The sequence below is a fragment of the Pogona vitticeps genome, chromosome 3, assembly GCF_051106095.1.
Source record: "Pogona vitticeps strain Pit_001003342236 chromosome 3, PviZW2.1, whole genome shotgun sequence".
In the NCBI taxonomy this organism is placed as follows: domain Eukaryota; kingdom Metazoa; phylum Chordata; class Lepidosauria; order Squamata; family Agamidae; genus Pogona; species Pogona vitticeps.
In genome coordinates, this window is record NC_135785.1 from 187256790 (window position 1) to 187275891 (window position 19102).

A 19102-nucleotide genomic window follows, 5' to 3' on the forward strand; every position below is an offset into this window, starting at 1 on the left:
CTTGTAGTCCAGGGGACTCTTGAGAGTCTCCTCCAGCACCACAATTCAAAAGCATTGATTCTTTGGTGGTCAGTCTTCTTTATGGTCCAGCTCTCACTTTCATACATCACTACTGGAAAAAACCATAGCTTTGACTATGCAGACCTTTGTTGGCAAGGTGATATTTCTGCTTTTTAAGATGTTGTCTACGTTTGTCATCGCTTTTCACCCAAGCAGCAGGTATCTTTTAATTTCATGGCTGCTGCCACCATTTGCAGTGATCATGGAGCCCAAGAAGGTAAAATCTGTCACTGCCTCCATATCTTCCCCTTCTATTTGCCAGGAGGTGATGGGACCAGTGGCCATGATCTTAGTTTTTTTTATGTTGAGCTTCAGACCATTTTTTGAGCACTCCTCTTTTACCCTCATTAAGAGGTTTTTTAATTCCCCCTCACTTTCTGCCATCAGAGTGGTATCAACTGCATATCAGAGGTTGTTGATATTTCTTCCTTCAATCTTAATTCCGGTTTGGGATTGCTCCAGTATGGCCCTTCACATGATGTATTCTGCATATAAATTAAATAAACAGGGGGACAATATATAGCCTTGTCGTACTCCTTTCCCAATTTTGAACCAATCAGTTGTTCCATATCCAGTTCTAACTGTTGCTTCCTGTCCCACATATAGATTTCTCAGGAGATAGATAAGGGGGTCAGGCATTCCCATTTCTTTAAGAACTTGCCATAGTTTGCTGTGGTCCACACAGTCAAAGGCTTTTGTGTTGTCAATGAAGCAGAAATATATGTTTTTCTAGAACACTTTGGTTTTCTCCATAATCCAGCTCATGTTAGCAATATGGTCTTTAGTTCCTCTGCCCCTTCCAAATCCAGCTTGTACGTCTGGGCGTTCTTGTTCTACATACTGCTGAAGCCTACCTTGGAGGATTTTGAGCATAACCTTGCTAGTGTGTGAAATGAGTGCAATTGTATGGTGATTGGAGCATTCTTTGGCACTGCTCTTATTTGGGATTTAGATGTAGACTGATCTTTTCTAATCTTCTGGCAACTGTTGAGTTTTCCAAACTTGCTGGCATATTGAATGTAGCACCTTAACAGCATCATCTTTTAAGATTTTAAATAGTTCAGCTGGAATGCCATCACCTCCACTGGTCTTGTTGTTAGCCATGCTTTCTAAGGCCCACTTGACTTCACTCTCCAGGATGTCTGGCTCAAGGTCAGCAACCACACTATCTGAGTTGTCTGGGACATCCAGATCTTTCTGGCATAATTCTTCTGTGTATTCTTGCCACCTTTCTTGATGCCTTCTGTTTCTGTGAGGTCCCCACCATTTTTGTCCTTTATCATATCCATCATTGCACAAAATATTCCTTTGATATCTCCAATTTTTTGAACAGATCTCTGGTTTTTCCCTTTCTATTATTTTCCTCTATTTCTTTGCACTGTTCATTTAAGAAGGCCCTCTTGTCTCTCCTTGCTATTCCTAGGAAGTCTGCATTCAGTTTTCTGTAACTTTCCCTATCTCCCTTGCATTTTGTTTCCCTTCTCTTCTCTGCTATTTGTAAGCCCTTGTTGGACAGCCACTTTGCTTTCTTGCATTTCCTTTTCTTTGGGATGGTTTTCGTTGCTGCCTCCTGTACAGTATTACGATCCTCCATCCATAGTTCTTCAGGCACTCTGTCTACCAAATTGAGTTCCTTAAATCTGTTCTTCACTTCCACTGTGTATTCATAAGGGATTTGCTTTAGATTGTACCTGACTAACCCAGTGGTTTTGCTTACTGTATAGAGCTTCTACATCTTTGGCTTCAGAGAATATAATCAGTCTCATTTAGGTATTGCCCATCTGGTCATGTCCACATGTAGAGTGCCTCTTGTGTTATTGGAAAAGTATTTTTGTGATGACCAACTTGTTCTCTTGACAAAACTCTATTAGCCTTTGCCCTGCTTCGTTTTTAACTCAAAGGCCAAATTTACTTGTTGTTCCTTTTATGTCTTGACTCCCTACTTTAGTATTCCAATCCCCTATAATGAGAAGAACATCTTTCCTTGGTGTCAGTTCTAGAAGGTGTTGTAAAGTCTCCATAGAATTGGTAAATTTCAGCCTCTTCAGCATCGGTGGTTGGTGCATAAACTTGGATTAATGTGATATTGAAAGGTCTGCCTTGGATTCATATTGAAATCATTCTATCATTTTTGAGATTGTATCCTAGTACAGCTTTTCCCACTCTTTTGTTGACTATGAGGGCTACTCCATTTTTTCTACGGGATTCTTGCCTGCAATAGTAGATATGATATTTGTCTGAATTAAATGCGCCCATTCCTGTTCATTTTAGTTCACTGACGCCCAGAATGTCAAAGTTTATTCTTGCCATCTGCTGTTTGACCGCATCCAGCTTCCCCAGGTTCATAGATCTTACATTCCAGGTTCCTATGCAGCTTTTTCTTTGCAGTATCGGACTTTCCTTTCACTTCCAGGCACGTCCACAGCTGAGCGTCCTTTTGGCTTTGGCCAACCACTTCATTAGCTCTGGAGCTACTTGTCTTTGTCCTCCGCTCTTCCTCGGTAGCATGTTGGATGCCTTCCAACCTGAGGGGCTCATCTTCCAGCATCATAGCTTTTAGCCTTTTGTTTCTGTTCATGGGGTTTTCTTGGCAAAGATACTGGAGTGGCTTGTGAATTCCTGCTCCAGGTGGATCGTGTTTAGTCAGAACTCTCCACTATGACTTGTCCATCTTGGGTGTCCCTGTATGGCATAGCCCATAGCTTCTCTGAATTTCTCGAGCCCTTTCGCCACAACAAGGCAGCAATCCATGAAGGGGAAAGCATTGATTAGAAGTCCCTTACTCCTCACTGCACCCTATCCACTTCTCCCCCTCTCTCTGTTTTTTCTTTCTTTCTTTACAGTGTTTTTTTCCTACCTTCCCAGTGTTTATTGAGCCTTTCTATCTTAATCTTGGAGCCCTGCAAAGAGAATCAGAATGGGGTGCTGTCCAGAGACCTGTGGAGAAATGAATCTCCTGAGTCTGCCTCTTTTAGAGAAGTTGTGGCACATATTGGCTGCAAGTTACAAAGAGAATTTTGACCAAATAAAACACATGAATTGATCTGGAGGAAGAGAAAATGTTACAGAAACCCAGGATGTTGAAATGGAAATTTTTAATTCAAACTTTAGCTCAGTCCCAAACTTGCTGAATAGCCTTGTATTGTCCACTCTGCCAGCTAGCGACAGTCATATTTCAAGATTCCCAAATGAATCTACCTGTGTATCATTGATGCAAATAGTACCGTGTTTCCCTGAAAATAAGTCAGGGTCTTATATTATTTTTTGCTCCAAAAATGCATTAGGGCTTATATTCAGGGGATTTTTTTCATGTACAACAATCTAAATGTATTCAAATACAGTCTTGTCATCTTCTTCAGGTTGCTGTACAGTGGTGGAGGGTGGGGTTTCACTTAACAGGGACTTATTTTCAGGTCAGGTCTTATTTTGGGAAAACAGGGTAGTTGCTGACTAGAAATTCTAATGGCTGTGCTATGCTGTGAGTTGGTACTAACAATGCTGTCCCTCAGTTTTCAGGAAGATTTTTATGGGAGATGATAATATATGTATGTTTTGAACTAAATGTAAGATGAAGAAAACATGTGAACAGAATGTACCAGTAATCTGATACGATAATAAATACAAAACTCCTGTCTAATTAGCATGGGTATGCATATAGGGGTGTTCTTTTTTTCTTTCATGGATTTTAAAATATTTTTGTATTTTTTTAATCATATAATTGAGTTGATAATAATAATGGGCTGTCAATTTAATTTCAATTTACAGTGAGCCCTTGCAGGGTTTTCTAGATATATAGTGTAGTCAGAAGTGGTGTGCCATTCCCTTCTTCTGATTGTGTAGCTTTCTGAAGGCTGCACAGGCTGACTCTTTTTCTGGGAGGCACAGAACGCTGCTTTTATAGTCCAAATTTTTGAGGTTAGGTAATATCTTTATTGGATAACTGAAGAATTCAGATTTGTTTTAACTTGTACATATTAATAATCTGGTAAATTGCCCAACCTCAGATTTTGTGGCTATTAGTGGATCCACAAAGCCATTCTTTTGTATTTCAGAGTCCAAAACTTCAAAAAACTTGTGTCTATAAAGAAATTCATGTGAAATATTTTGTTAAACTCGGCTTAGGGTTATAGTTTGATCTTGTAAGACAGTTTAAACTATGACAACAGTAGCAGTAGTTTGGCTCCATTCAGTTAAAGCATCATCCTTTGTGGTATCTGGACAACTGTTATTTTATGTTGTAGCAATCTTAGGTTTTTTTATAACCTGTTATCATACTTGAACCAATAATACTCTTTATTACACTAATGTTCCATGCATCTTTTCCAGTCAGTTAAAAGTTCAGATAAGGCTTATGAATAGTCATTCTTTGTTGATGCAGGTACTAAGCCAAATGCCCAGCTGGCAGGAGGCTCTGAATACAATCTTGGTGGTTGGGAGTGAGTGGTTCATCTCAACTAGTCCTAAAACATCTCCCCAGTGCAAGATTCAGGGTTGCAACCAGGCTCCTCTATCTAGATTATATTTGTGCCTTTCAGGGCTGTAGTTCAGGCTATAATAGATCTATTCGTCTTTAATATACCACAGATTAACATGACTACCCCTTTGGATATTAGTTCCCATTGAAATATGTGGAAATTATGACATGGCTAATTTATCCCACTGATTTCAGTGGTAACCAGATTCAGTGAGTATACCGGGAATGAACACTCACTGTGTATAAAATCTGGTGTTTTATACAAATAGCAATTGTAGTTAGCGTTAATATAGTCATTCTGTACACCTGAGATAGACTGTAAATGATAGGTTACAATGTGGTGACTCATGGAGCCAGCTCCATGTCCCAAATTGATCTTTTACCTAAATCCAGTTGCTAGTCCCAGCTATAGTAGACTCATTTTGTCAGTTGCTGAATAAAAAGTCAACTTTGAAGTACTGTAGATTATGAGTCTACAGCAGTTGGTACTCGCAGTTGGATATAGGGATCTGTGATTGTGCTTTACAGTCTTCCCCAAGCCAGTTTTGGAATGTGGGAGTTTTCATAGCATTTTGTGATAAATTGTATGATTATGCTGCTCTCAGTCCAGCCCCCTGAAGAGTACAAATTGTTCTGAACATGCAAAAGCCACTGAAAGGCGCCTAACATAGACCAGAATCTAAATAGGCACTTACATTCTCCAAAGGAGAATTGTCCTCGTTTATTAGAATGTTCACTTTTATTGTGACCACTTTTATTCACTTTGGATTATTAAGAACATTTTGAATTGTTCATTCATTCGCCATGCCTCATGGGATATTGATCTTTAAAAATCCCTAACACTCACACATCTCAAGTAGTGTTGGTCTCCTGAAACTAATATTGAAGGTTTTTTTTAAAAAAAGGCTAATTCTTTGGATTAGAGCCAGAACATTTTCAAACGAGGAGTTCTAAAAATACCTGGCTGCTGTATAGACCCTCTTTCATTATTAGACCATTGACTGGAGTGCCTGATCCAGACCAATATGGTTTTTCTGACAGGTGATTTGAGGACATGGACTGAAGACTCTGATCTTGAGCATAGTTACTGGAAAGTAAAAGATATTTTTTTAATTTAAAAAGTTCAGCATTATTAAGTACAGAAGACTTTATAGCAGAAAACCTTTTTAGTATTTAAATAAGCTAACATAATGTTAGATAAAATTTACTGATTAGTAGTGGTCTTAAAGAAGGCTTTTTCAGCTCCCGAGGATTTTTCACAGTCATGCCTAAGAGGAGGAACTTAGACTCTGTGATTCCCTTCACCCTAAACTTCTGTGTCTCTGTCATTCCAGGCTTTGCCTCTTATCAACTGTAACGTGATTAATGCATCCTGAGTCAGAGGTAACACCCACGTACTACTTGGCAGAGTCAGACATTTGGGTCAGTAAAGCTTTCAGCAGATGACCTTTTGCTGTTAAAGTATATTCACAAAATTGCCTTTTAATGTTGTAATTAATTAAGCTTTGGGTACTCCTTTTCAATTTTTAGATTCAAATGGGTTTGATAAAACCTTTAAAGTGAGAGCCTTACTCATATGAAAACTTCAGGGCTTAATGATTAATACTCTAGCTGCTTCAGTTTGCATAATTTCACATTGCTTTTGTGGGATGTTACTGAAAGAATGAATGCATATTTCATATTGGCTATACTGGTTTTTAAAGCTCTGAAGCCAATTAAAAATCATGGTTTTAAGCATTTTTGAATTATAGTATCTGTTTGACTGAGCTATACAACAATAGATGGCACAACTTCTGATTGTGTTAGACTGCAATCGTGTGCATAATTACATGGCAGTAAATTCCAGTGAAATCACTGGAACTTCTCAGTAGACATGTATAGGATTATATTGTTAAGTAGTATTTCATTGCTTCCGTTATCTAGATACTCCAAGAGTACATAGTAAGCAAGGTTTTGTATCACATATTAAAGTGTTTAGTCTTAAAAAAGCTTTAATATTATTGTCCATTCTTAGTGGATAATGGATTGATAATTGATAAGTATTCATTTTGATGTAGACAAATAGCAAATAGCAGCTATTGTTTTGTCTGTTGTTAGTGGACGGTCTATTTATTTATTATTTATTTTATTTATTGGATTTCTATCCCGCCCATCTAGACCAAAGGTCTACTCTGGGCAGTTTACAAATTTAAAAACAATAAAATAAAAAAGATATATATTAGAGATCCTAAATAGCGAAGTATAAGAAATTCAGATATGGCAGGAGGGGAAGCCTGCCCAAATAGCCAGGTTTTAAGTTTATTCCTGAATAAGTTCATTACTGAATTGATTCTATCAATATCATGTTTAAAATAAATAGTATAGTACTGTATATTTTTAGCTAAGAAATAATGGGATGGGTACAAACTTAGTCATACCTGAAGTGAAGTCATTTAAATCAATGGGACTTTGACAGGTTCCACTGAGTTCACTGGACTGGCTTAAAATCTGAATAAATCTAGATCCAATCCAATATTCCCAACTTGATATTGAAGGAACATCTCTCAAGTAAATATTTATCTGAGCAAAGCAATGGCAACAATAAGAGAAAATGCCACAAGCAACTTAATTCTAAAATGATTTTTTTTTAATTTATGTTGACACACCGCCTTAGTTTTCCAAACTTTGCTCGAATGATTTTTTTAGAATTAATAGTATAAAATATAATTATGTTCTTTAATTCTTATGGAAAATGCTGTCTAAAACTGATCTTGGCATTCTGGGCAAATATACCTGCCTATTTGGGGGCAAAGGCTTTATTTATTTATTTATTTATTTATTTATTTATTTATTTATTTATTTATTTATTTATTTATTTATTTATTTATTTATTTATTTATTTATTTATTTATTTATTTATTTATTTATTTATATGCCGCCCATCTAGACATGGTCTACTCTGGGCGGCTCACAACGTACAGTGTGTTTATGTCATTTTTTGAAATACCTGTTAACATTCTGACACAGCTCTGGGCTAAACATTGGGGAATATGGGAAGAGGCATAGGGTGAAGGTAAGGAACAGATAAGTGGCAGGTTCCGGATCAGTAGACTCTGAAGCATTACAGACGTTCTCAGAGAGGTTGGATAGAAAAAGAGCTATATCAGCAACTGCTCATTTCCGAAAGAGGATTTGAGTACCACTATGCTCTGGTGTAGGAAAAGCTCTGGTATAATTTTCTTAAAGGAATCTTCCAGGCTGGTAAATGGGTGTTTCTCCATTTCCACCCCTATTCTATTATCAGAGTATTTGGAAACTAAGGGACAATCTTGGGGTGCTAGAAGGAGAAGCTTACATTGTAGTGCTCTAAAATGAGTGTCTAGTTTCTGGTTTTCATACTTCGTTGCACTTATATATGTTTCCCGTGAGATGATTTTTTTCACTACTGCTGTCTTTGATGTAGATTCACGAGCTTCTTGTGCAGTGACATAAAGTGGGTGTTTAGCGGAGGCATCACAGGCAAATCCCAACACATTGAAGAACCCTGTTCAGTTCCTGGAAGCGCCAGCTAAAAGAACTAGCTAGAAGGTGTTAGGAAAAACAAATGTCAGGGACCCTGAATAAGACAGTACTAAGTTAAAAAATCAAATACTGTAGTCTGACCTCTTAAAAGGCAATTTTCTATATTCTAGCTATTTAGCAGTGCTGCTGCTGGTTTGATTGTTGCCAGATTAATTGCCTTAATTTTCTTAATATATACATTTCTGTTTTTAGGACTGCAAATATAGGTTTGAAAGCATGTTGGCAATGCCTTGTGAGAAGCAAGAATCAGAATGGTCAGGGATTTCTTGTAATTTCTTGTCATTTTGAACAGGTCTCTTGGCTCTAAACCTGTCCCATACCATTATTAGCATAAACACAAAATGTAGTGCAAAGGGGGGAAGGGGAGGATTAAATTTATATACTTACATATGTCTTATATGTAAACTCTCCTTATCTCCGGTATAGTATACAGTGGTGCCCTGCATAGCGACGTTAATCCGTTCCAGGATTAACATTGCTATCCCAATTCGTCACTATGCGGGGGGGAACCCATAAGAATGCATTAAACTCCGTTTAATGCGTTCCTATTGGGGAAAAACTCACAGTTAAGCGAAGATTCCCGCATCTGGCCGCCATTTTCGCTGCCCGGTAAGCGAGGGCAGGGTGTGAAAATGCTGTGGGTGGCCATTTTCTGCACCCAGCGGCCATTTTGGAACCACCGATCAGCTGTTTTCTAAACATTGCAATGCGAAGACCGGTAAGCGAAACGCTTACCGATCATCGCAGTGCGATGTTTAGCCTATCTAAACATCACAATGCGATCACATTAGCGATCGCAAAAAAACACGTCACTATGTGGATTCGTCTTAAACGGTGCGCTCGTTAAGCGAGGCACCACTCTACTTCTGGAAATTAATAAACGGCTTATATTTAGCATAAGTGTCACACAGTCTGCTTAGGTTCCCTGTATAATTTTATAACTGTTTGTCGTGTCCCCCCCAGTGTCCCTTGTTTGTTCTTCCCAAACACTGGTCCACCCTCTGGATGCATTCCTCTTTTTATGCTGCCACCAGTAGATCTACTGCACACTATACCACATATATGTATCTCAGACACGTGCTGCTAATACAACAGGTTTATTGATCTTTTAGTTGGTATGTAAATCACAGATGTAAATCACATTTGTTGAGGATCATTCCTTAAATTGGATTTGATTACACATTTGCTTGTATGTGCTTTTATTCACAATAACCACTTTAACAATATTCATATTCTTTAACCATCTATCTATTCTCTATTCCTTCTAACTTTTCCCTATTCTCTAAAACACTCCAACTTTCCAATCTCAGTTTTAACTCTCTCAATTCAGTGTTCTAACTCTCTCGCTTCCATTCCCTATCTGTTCTCTCTAACTGTCTGTCACTTTAACTCCACCCCGGGTGGCCATTTTGTTTACCTGGTGGCCATTTTGAAACCGCCGATCAGCTGTTAAAAAATCACCGCTTTGCAATGATCAGTTCCTGAAGCAGGGAACCGATCATCGCAAAGCGAAATTCCCCCATAGGGAACATTGTTTTGCGATCGCAAAAACATCAACGTCAAGCGATTTCATCATCAAACGGAGCGCCCGTCTTGCGGGGCACCACTGTACTTCAATTTTTGATTCTACGGGTTTGATTATTCCTTCCCCTACTATACGGCCTAAGTATTTTAATTCCGAGTTACCCAGATGGCATTTACTAGCCTTCACTCTTAACCCGGTCTCATTTAGCCTTTCTAGCTCTGTCTCGATTTGGCACAGGTGATGGATGCAGGAGAACGGGCTGAGGCTGAACCCGGACAAGACGGAGGTACTAAGGGTGGGCGCCCCCACAGTCGGGGGCTTGGGAAACTCCCTCTCTTTTGGGGGGGTGACCCTCCCTGCTAAGGATGGGGTCCGCAGCTTGGGGATCCATCTGGACCCCGCGCTCACTATGGAATCCCAGGTGGCGTCGGTGGTCCGAACCGCCTTCTACCATCTTAGGCGGGTAGCCCAGCTGCGGCCCTATCTCGATGTTGGGGCGCTCACCACTCTGGTGCATGCGCTCGTAATCTCAAGATTAGACTACTGTAATGCGCTCTACGTGGGGCTGCCTTTGAGGCTGTTGCGGAAACTTCAGGTGGTGCAGAATGCGGCGGCCAGACTCCTCAGCGGGGTGAAAAAATTCCAACACATCTCACCCACTCTGGCCGCATTGCATTGGCTGCCCATCAGATTCCGCATCGACTTCAAAGTGTTGACGCTTACGTACAAAGCCCTAAACGGTTTAGGGCCTCGATACTTGGCGGAACGCCTTCTACCACCAAGATCTACCCGTGTCACTCGCGCGAGCCAGGAGGTGAGGCTGAGGAGCCTAACGCCGAGGGAGGCCCGGAAAGAAAAGACAAGAAATCGGGCCTTCTCGGCGGTGGCTCCTCGCCTCTGGAACAACCTTCCCCCTGATATTCGCGCGGCCCCCTCGCTCGGTATTTTCAAAAAGCAATTAAAAACATTGATGTTTCGGCAGGCCTTCCCTCCTAATTAATTCCGATCCCCTTCTCTTTTCTTTCCTAATGTTTAACCCAACGGTTGAAAGTTTTTATTATGTAACTCTTTTGTTTTATAGTGTCACCCCATGTTGTAAGCCGCCTAGAGTGGTCTATCGACTAGATAGGCGGGATATAAATAAAATAAATAAATAAATAAATAAATAAATAAATCTTCCTTTCTATAGTAAGGATTGATCATGTTTACATGGACCACTCTTCGACCTTCTTCTCCCTCCTCCTGAATAATATAATTTACTTCACTAATTTTGGAGACTATTCTAAAAGGACTTGCCCAATTTAATTGCATTTTATTTCCTTTAATAGGTTTTAACATCAACACTTCATCTCCAGGATTGAATGTTCTCTCTCTGGCCTTTTATCATACTATAGCTTTTGCTTCCCTTGCTGGCTCTGCAAGTTTTCTGCTGCTAACTCCAGAGATTGTTGCAAGGGGTTTATTAAATAATCTATATCAGTGGTTCTTAACGTGGACGATAATGCCCCCCCGGGGGCGAGTTCATTTTTCAGGGGGACGGTAGAACGAAAAGGGGCAGCGTGGGGGCGCTGGAGCAGAAGGGGGGCGGTAGGGGGCACTGCAGCAAGCCAAACCTGTGAAGATGGCTGCAGCCTTTTTACAGTGTGCATGAATATATATTTTCCTCCAATTTTAATTTAGTTTCAGATTTTTGTCTTGAAATTTTTAGTTCCTGCATTTGTTTTTATGCCCTTTTTATATTTCTTTTTGCGTCTTAAAATTCACTTGCAACTAAATCATTAAATGTTACTTTTTGGGGGGCATTTCATTTTCTTGGAATTTAATTTTGTTTTCAGGGGTCATTGGATTTAAGTGTCTTAAATAAATAAATAAATAAATAAAAATTAAATAAATAAATAAATAAATAAATAAATAAATAAATAAATAAATAAATAAATAAATAAATAAATAAAAATATATCATCACCGCAGGGAGGGGGGCAATGATAACTTCCTCAATGGCTCAAGGGGGCGTTTCTTTCAAAAAGGTTAAGAACCACTGATCTATATAATGGATCGCTGTCTCAGGATCTTCCCCTTTTTGTTCCTCCCAATTTTGCTGGAGTAAATCTAGGGGTCCCCGCACTTTCCGCTCAAATAACAGTTCAAATGGACTGAATCCAGTGCTTCCTGGGGCACAGATCGATATGCATACAGTAAGTGTTGCAATTTGTGGTCCCAGTCACTGGGGTTTTCTGCAGTGTAAGTTCTGATCATACACATAAGGGTTCCATTAAATTTCTCCACTAACCCGTTAGTTTGGGGATGATATAATGTGAGTTATGCCACAAAGTTTCCACAGCCTTTTCATTAATCTAGATGTAAATGAGGTTCCCAAATCAGTGATTATCTCAGAAGTGAAGCCCATCTGCCACTGTCTCTGTTTCTATATTTTGCAAGGGAACTGCTTCTGGATATCGAGTGGCATAATCAATTATTGACAGTATGAACCTGTTTCCCCGTCTGGTAACTTTAGGTAATGGTCCCAAAATGTCTAAGCCTATCCATTCCCTCCTATTATTTCATTAGGAAGTCCATATTTTTCCTCCGATGCTTCCATTTTTCTTTCTTTCTGGGAGCGAGTAGTTACCAGAACACTCTTAACATTCTCAGAGAGATCCAATCCGATCAAGCATGGAGCAGGAATTTGATCTATAATGCCTATTTTCCACATTTCATTCCACCCTTGATATTTTAATTGTATTTTAGCCACTGGTAAAGTAATTAGCTTTGTCCCAATCCCTTTTATGGTGATGCTTTCATTTCTTGAAATATTTTCTTGAGAGAATATATCAAGATGGCACAATGTCACCTGAGAGCATGAGTCTCTTAGAGCCAGATAATTAGTATAATTCACGTAAATAACTTCACTAGAACAGCCAAGAAGCTCCTGGTTACTTTCAATAAAATAATATTGGAGACCTTTGCCAAAGGAAGTGGTTGTTGTTCCTGGCTCTTTGCTCTAGTAGTTACTGGGGTTATGGCGCCCGTTTCCACTGCCTCAGTGGTTGCTCTCTTTTGTTGTACAGTGGGGTCTTGACTTGAGAACTTAATCCGTATTGGAAGGCGGTTCTCAAGTCAAAAAGTTATCAGGTCAAATCTGCATTTCCCATAGGAATGCATTGAAAACCATTTGATCCGTATCTGCTCTTTTCCGTCCATAGAAACTAATGGGAAGCTGCTATTCTGCCTTCGACCACTAGAGGGGGATATTTTGTTTCTCTTTTTCTTAGGTCAAGAAAGGTTCAGGGAAGGCAGGGAAAATACAGTCCAGGCAGTACCAGGCAGTCTGAAGACTGTCTCCCAATCCACTCTCTAAACGCTGGGAGGAGTGAGGAAGCAGACAGGCACCCTTTTCACTGGCCAACAGTTAACTGAGAGTTCAAATTTTGCACTTTCCCTGCCTCCCACGTGGTTTTTTTTCAGTTCTTAATTCAAATCTAAGTATGTAAGTCAAGTCAATATTTTCCTATGAGAGCGGTTCTTAAGTCAAAATGTTCTTAACTCAAGCCGTTCTTAAGTCAAGACCCCACTGTACACAGTATACTTTCTTGGGCTGACTTCTCCCGCCTTTTTGCTGACCAATCTCTCTATTTCTTGAGGTCTGGCACTGGGTAATAAAACATCCTTTTTCTCCGCACCCATAGCATGTTCTAGGAACTCTTTGTTCAAAATATGGGGACTTGTCCCCCTTCCCTTAATAGCTCTTATATCTCTGTTGGCTCTGCTCTGAGGACTTGCCTCTAAAATGGATTCCAGTTGCCTGATTGTGTTTGAGGTAATCCCTGGGCTCTTTCTTTCTGTCATCCTAACTTTTCCTACCAAATTTCACCTCAGAGAATTTGGGGTTTTTTATATCTGTAATATAGTCAGACTTTTACTCACCTCCTGTACATTCTTGGGGTTTTTGTCTCTGACTAAGTACCTCAATTCTCCTGGCAGAACCGAATAAAATTGGTCTAACCCTAAAATATTTTTCATATCTTCTAATGTCTCAACATTAGCCTGCTCTAGCCATTTCTCCAAGTATCTGACTAGATTTGCCCCCAATTGAGAATATGATTCCCCAGGCTTTTTAATCAGTGCTTGAAATTTTCACTTCAGATGTTCAGCATTGATCCCAAACCTCAAGAAAACCAATTTCCTGTAAACCTCATAGTCTCGGACTTGATCTAAGGGCATTTGGGAATAAATTTCAGCTGTCCCCTTATTTGAGACCTTAGCAAGACCGTTCTTTCTTCTCTTCTCACATTATAGTCCCAGCACGCTCGTTCAAACAAAATAAAAAATGATTCTGGGCAATCACCCTTTCTAAATTGAGAGAATTTCTTAATGTCCACTTTTGAGATCCCGTCAGATGTATTATTACTGTTGTTACAGTTTAGAGATGCCAATTCTAATTTTTTCATTTCTAATTGGTACTCCATTTGTCTCTTTTCTTGTTCCATGTCCAATTCTCTTTCTTTTAATTCTAATTGTCTCGCTTCTGCTTCAGCTTCAGCCCCAGTTCTTATTTCTAACTCCTTTAATTTAAATTCCTGTTGCAACCTCCATCTTTCAAACTCTTGGGAGGTTAACCCAGTTTCTCTTCTTGAGGCATCATCCTCATGAGTCTCATCTTGCTCAGTTATTTCAAGAGGGCTCCCCTCTTCGTGAGGTAAATCTAGAGGATCTGATACCTCCATTGCCACCTTCTTCCCTCTTTTAGAAGGCATGTTTATTTGTTATTTGGATAAGTTTCTGTCTTCTACTGATATAAATAGTCAAGACTCAATGTAAAATGCTTTTTTCCCTTTCTGAGTTAGCAAGAGAGTTACTCTGTAGCTCTCTGTTGGCAGCCACGGATTGTTACTATATTTCTTCTGGCACTCAGCCAGTCCCTTGGTCTGAGACACTGTTTATCTCTTTGTATCCAGACACCAAAATTGTTCAGAAATATCTACTTTATTCAAGCCTCTGTTGTTTCAGTCACCTTAGCTATGTTTCTGACTCTGGCTTCCATTTGTTCCTTCAGCGCTCCCTTCTCAGAGCTTGGGATCTCAAGCTAGCCTACTGGTCTTTTCACTTAAAGCATGAGGTAACCTTAAACCACTGAATTTTCCTCAGAGCCTTTCCTGTCCTTAGTCTTTTCCAAGGTCTGCGATCAGGAGTCCCTTCTAAGCTTTTCACTAAGTGCTCTCGAGGGTTTCCCACTCTTTCACTACAGTCCCAGACTACTAGGTCCCCTAGGCTCAGAAAATTCACTTTTTACTTTAGCTTACTGGACTTTTAATGACATCCCGCCGCTGGCCACCACTTTGTCATGTTCCCCCAGTTCTCCCCAAACACTGGTCCACCCTCTGAATGTGTTTCCTCTTTTTACGCTGCCACAGTGGATGTAGTCCACACTATACCACATATACAGTGGTACCTCAACTTACAAATGTCCCTAGTTATGAACATTTCAACTTACGAACCGCTTTGGTCGCAACTTTTTGCTTCGACTTACGAATTGAACTTCCACTTACGAACAGAAACAGGCAGGGATAAAAGGCAGACAATTCAAATTTCTAACTGTAGGTGGCACCGAGGCTGTTTCTTCGTGCTGTAGCTCTTTCAGCAATTATAGGATGTGTCACAGTTGGAGGCTTGGGAGAGCCTCCTGCTTTGGAGTGAGCCTGTGTGTGTGTCTACAGGGAGGTAAGCTGCTGTTTTCTCCTTTTAAAAAACTGTTCTGAGTGGGTTTTGGTGGCTCTGCTTTGGAGTGTGTGTGTGTGTGTGTGTGTGTGTGTGTGTGTGTGTGTGTGTGTGTGTGTGTGTGTCTCCGTATTTTTGGAGGTTTTTTTTCTTCTTAGACCTCAGCAACAGAGGTGGCTCTAGTGTCTTTTTTGGAGGTTTTTTCTTACAGTCTCAGCAACAGAGCACCTTCCAACTGGGCTTGCTGTGCTCTTTTTTGTTATTTTTTCCCCTCTGGGTAGCAGGGGGGAAGCCATGGCTGCTGACCGAAGTGAGGGAAGTTCCAGAGGAGCAGGAGGACGTGGGCATGCAGGCAGGCGATTGCTTCCCGGCCAGGTCTGTAGCCCTGTCCCCATTCACTTCGGCCAGCCTTTGAGGCTCACTTTCTGTTCTGGGTTTGTTTTGTTTTTTGCAGCCCCGGTGCGTTCCTGTGGGGCTTGCAGTGTTTTTTTATTTTTTATATTGGGGGTATTTTTTCTTCAGCCGGTTTTCAGTGCATTCCTATGGGAAATGGTGCTTCAACTTATGAAAGTTTGGAGTTGCGGACACTGTTCCAATAGGGATTAAATTCGTAAGTCGAGGTACCACTGTATGTATCTCAGACACGTGCAGCCAATACACAGGTTTATTGATCTTTTAGTTGGTATGTAAATCACAGATGTAAATCACAGTTGTTGAGGATCATTCCTTAAATTGGATTTGATTACATGTTTGTTTGTATGTGCTTTTATTCACAATAACAATGTTCATATTCTTTAACCATCTATCTATTCTCCATTCCTTCTAACTTTTTCCTGTTCTCTAAAACACTCCAATTTTCCAATCTCAGTCTTAACTCTCTCAATTCAATGTCCTAACTCTCTCACTTCCATTCCCTATCTCTTCTTCTTTCTAACTGTCTGCCACTTTAACTCCGCCCCTCCTGTCCTATCATAGGCTCCTGCCCTTGAGCTCCATATGATGGACAGGAGTGACATGGGCATTCCGTCGCACTGCTATTTCAATTAAATTATCCTGAAAGAAGGAAAACATGTCTGTTTTCTCTGTTATTGTTGTTTGTTTTATTGTCTGTTAATTTCCCAGAATAGTGCCTTCCATTAATGGGGTGGTATATAAATGAAATAAATAAATAATAATAATAGAAATTGTACTAAGGGCCGAGGACTGTGTGTTTACTGTTAGTAAAAAACGACAATAATCAATTATAGCTAAAAAATGCATTTTTGTTGAGAGAAGGCATATTTTCTTTATTTTTATCATATATTTTTTAAAAGCTCATTGTATTAGTTTCCATTTATGTATCTTGCTCATGAATTCAGTAAAGGTATTGGGAGGGTGTAAGGAATTATAACATTTTGTATTTATGTCATTGGCTAAATATTTTAAAATATATATGATCTGTGGTAATACCATCAGAGGAAGTAGAAGCATACACCTTCAAACAATTTGTCCTTCGTTTTTGAAGATCTCCATTAGATTCACCATTTAGGGAAACAGAGAAGGAGTGAGTGGTTAAAGTTGAGCAGTAATACATTAATGGGCATACAGGTGACTAATACACCTTCTAAGTAAAACATTTTCTAGTCCCCATGGGGATATTATGAAAAATAAAGTCCTTGTGGAAAGTGATCTTCATCCTAGGCATAACTCCTATGTTGTTTTCCAGGGTCCCAGTGTATGCAGGTTATTTTATATGTATTATGCCAGGCTCACAATGACAACTGGGAAAGAGGGATAGAGGGAAAATTCACTGTCTTGCCTTCTTTGCCTCCAAAGCTCCTCTTGTTCTGGAAAATATGTCTTCCTCTTCTTTGCTTCTTCTTCTTCCTGGCAACTGGATGTTAATTACAAAGAATAGGCTAGTTGAGCTCTTTGCATTTATGTCAGATTCCCAAGCAGTGTTTACTTTTCAGGAGTAAGCTGCCATTAAGATCTTGGAGGATGAGGAAGCAAAATAGATCCACTTATATATTGGAGCATTCCATGCATTAAGCATTATCATGAATGAGATATTGAAGAGCAGTAGGCTGATGTTAGTAGGCTGATTGATGTCGTTGGATAAAATGAAAGGTAACAGTCAACAATGAAGTACAGTTGCAGTATATGTACACACTCGATAGTGCAAATAGTTCAACATTCTTCTTTGCTGAAGCTGAAGCTGAGGATTTGGTTATGTACACGAGAATAAGTTAAAGAAGCATTTCCAAATGTATGATATCTATTTTATGAGTATCAAATGCAGCATATAATCAGTAAAGTAGAACTCTTTGAAAGCTTTATGTATCTCTCTCAGATTCAGTAATGAAACTAGTATAATGATTTCTAGCACTGTAGATGCATGCTTCAAAATGTATAAAATACTGTTAGTTTGTGAACTAATTGACATTCATGCATGCAAGTGAATGAAAATTTTAAAAGCATTTAAAAAGTACTTTATTTTTACAATATTTTCAAAATCAGAATGCTTTGTTCCTCCCTTGTTACTAAACATTCTGTATTTTATAGTTACTTTTGGAATATTAATGCACATCAGATGTTGGAGGGGAAGGATAGTAACATGCTGTACTATAGAAAATAATGATAAATATGTAATGTGCCACTAAAATGTTAATTAAGCTGTAGAACATTGGTTACTGATTTTTTAACCTGCAAGCTTTCCTATGGCTATTTTCAAGTTCAGTTGTAACTAGGTTCAAATAGATTATTTAAAAGATTATATAAAAATTAAAATGAAGGCTTCATCTAGCTTAGCATCAACAATATACTAATTCTTTCATCTTAAATGGCAGATAACCCATTTTAATGCATCTTTATAGTACTGGTGTTCATATGGCATGATTCAGTGATTTAAATTGTGACATTTTAAACATTAATAGTCTAAAACTATAATGATTTTACTAATCTTATTAAAAATGGGAGTTTACCTTGTGAATATTGTACCTCAATTTTATTGTAATAATTTTGCTGGTTACCAGGTGGGGTGGCAGTTGAAAAATTTGGTGAATGCACTACGAGAGGATCCGAGTGGTGTTATCTTAACTTTGAAAAAGCGACCTCAGAGCATGCTTACCTCAGCACCAGCTTTACTGAAAAATATGAGATGGAAGCCCCTTGCTCTGCAGGTAATGATGCTTAATCATAAATCATACACCATCATTTTAGCTCTAGATTATCTGAGTGCTGCTTTCTTGTGCTTCATTTCAGCAGCATATGTGGATTTAGTCTTGTATGCTTTGAAAATGCTTTGTGAAACGATCTTTGCACATTTATCCTCCTAGAGCTCAATTAACAGTAAATCGGAACTGTGTACAGTTGAGGCAGTCCTATATTCCTCAATTCCATATGTAGCTTCTTTTTCAAACAACTTTCAAACATCTTTTCTCATGTGCAAAACATTTAGAAGTTACTGTACATCATTAAAAGGAATAGTTTAGTATGTGATGTTGAATCATTAAAGAAATGAATAGGCTATAATTTGACCTCATGAAGACTTGGATTCTCACACTGTATGATCCTTCCCTCTTCATTGAGAATGAGCATGAGAGACATCTGCAGGTTAGAAGAAAGTGGTAGAATTTCAAGTATGATTAATTCATTCTTGAAGAGAAACTGGTGCTAGGGTTTGCATCCCAGAAGCTTGCATGGCTTCCTGTTCCCAAATAGTCTTCTGTTCCTGGTAGGCATAGATCAGGAAAGTATAAATATCTTGCAAGGGACTCTTAGTGTTCA

The 19102-nt window shown here is 39.1% G+C and overlaps 1 protein-coding gene across 5 annotated transcripts in view; it reads left to right on the plus strand.

Moving 5' to 3' along the window:
- The window catches only part of CNKSR2 (connector enhancer of kinase suppressor of Ras 2), a 234762-nt gene that overhangs the window by 107151 nt on the left and 108509 nt on the right, over window positions 1-19102 (plus strand). For 2 of the 5 annotated variants that reach the window (XM_020789172.3, XM_020789175.3), the window contains exon 9: window positions 18349-18495. The exons of the other annotated variants lie outside the window; for them this stretch is intronic. In XM_020789172.3, coding sequence (XP_020644831.2) covers window positions 18349-18495 — 147 coding nt within the window. The remainder of the gene's footprint in view (window positions 1-18348; window positions 18496-19102) is intronic. 5 annotated transcript variants of the gene reach the window in all.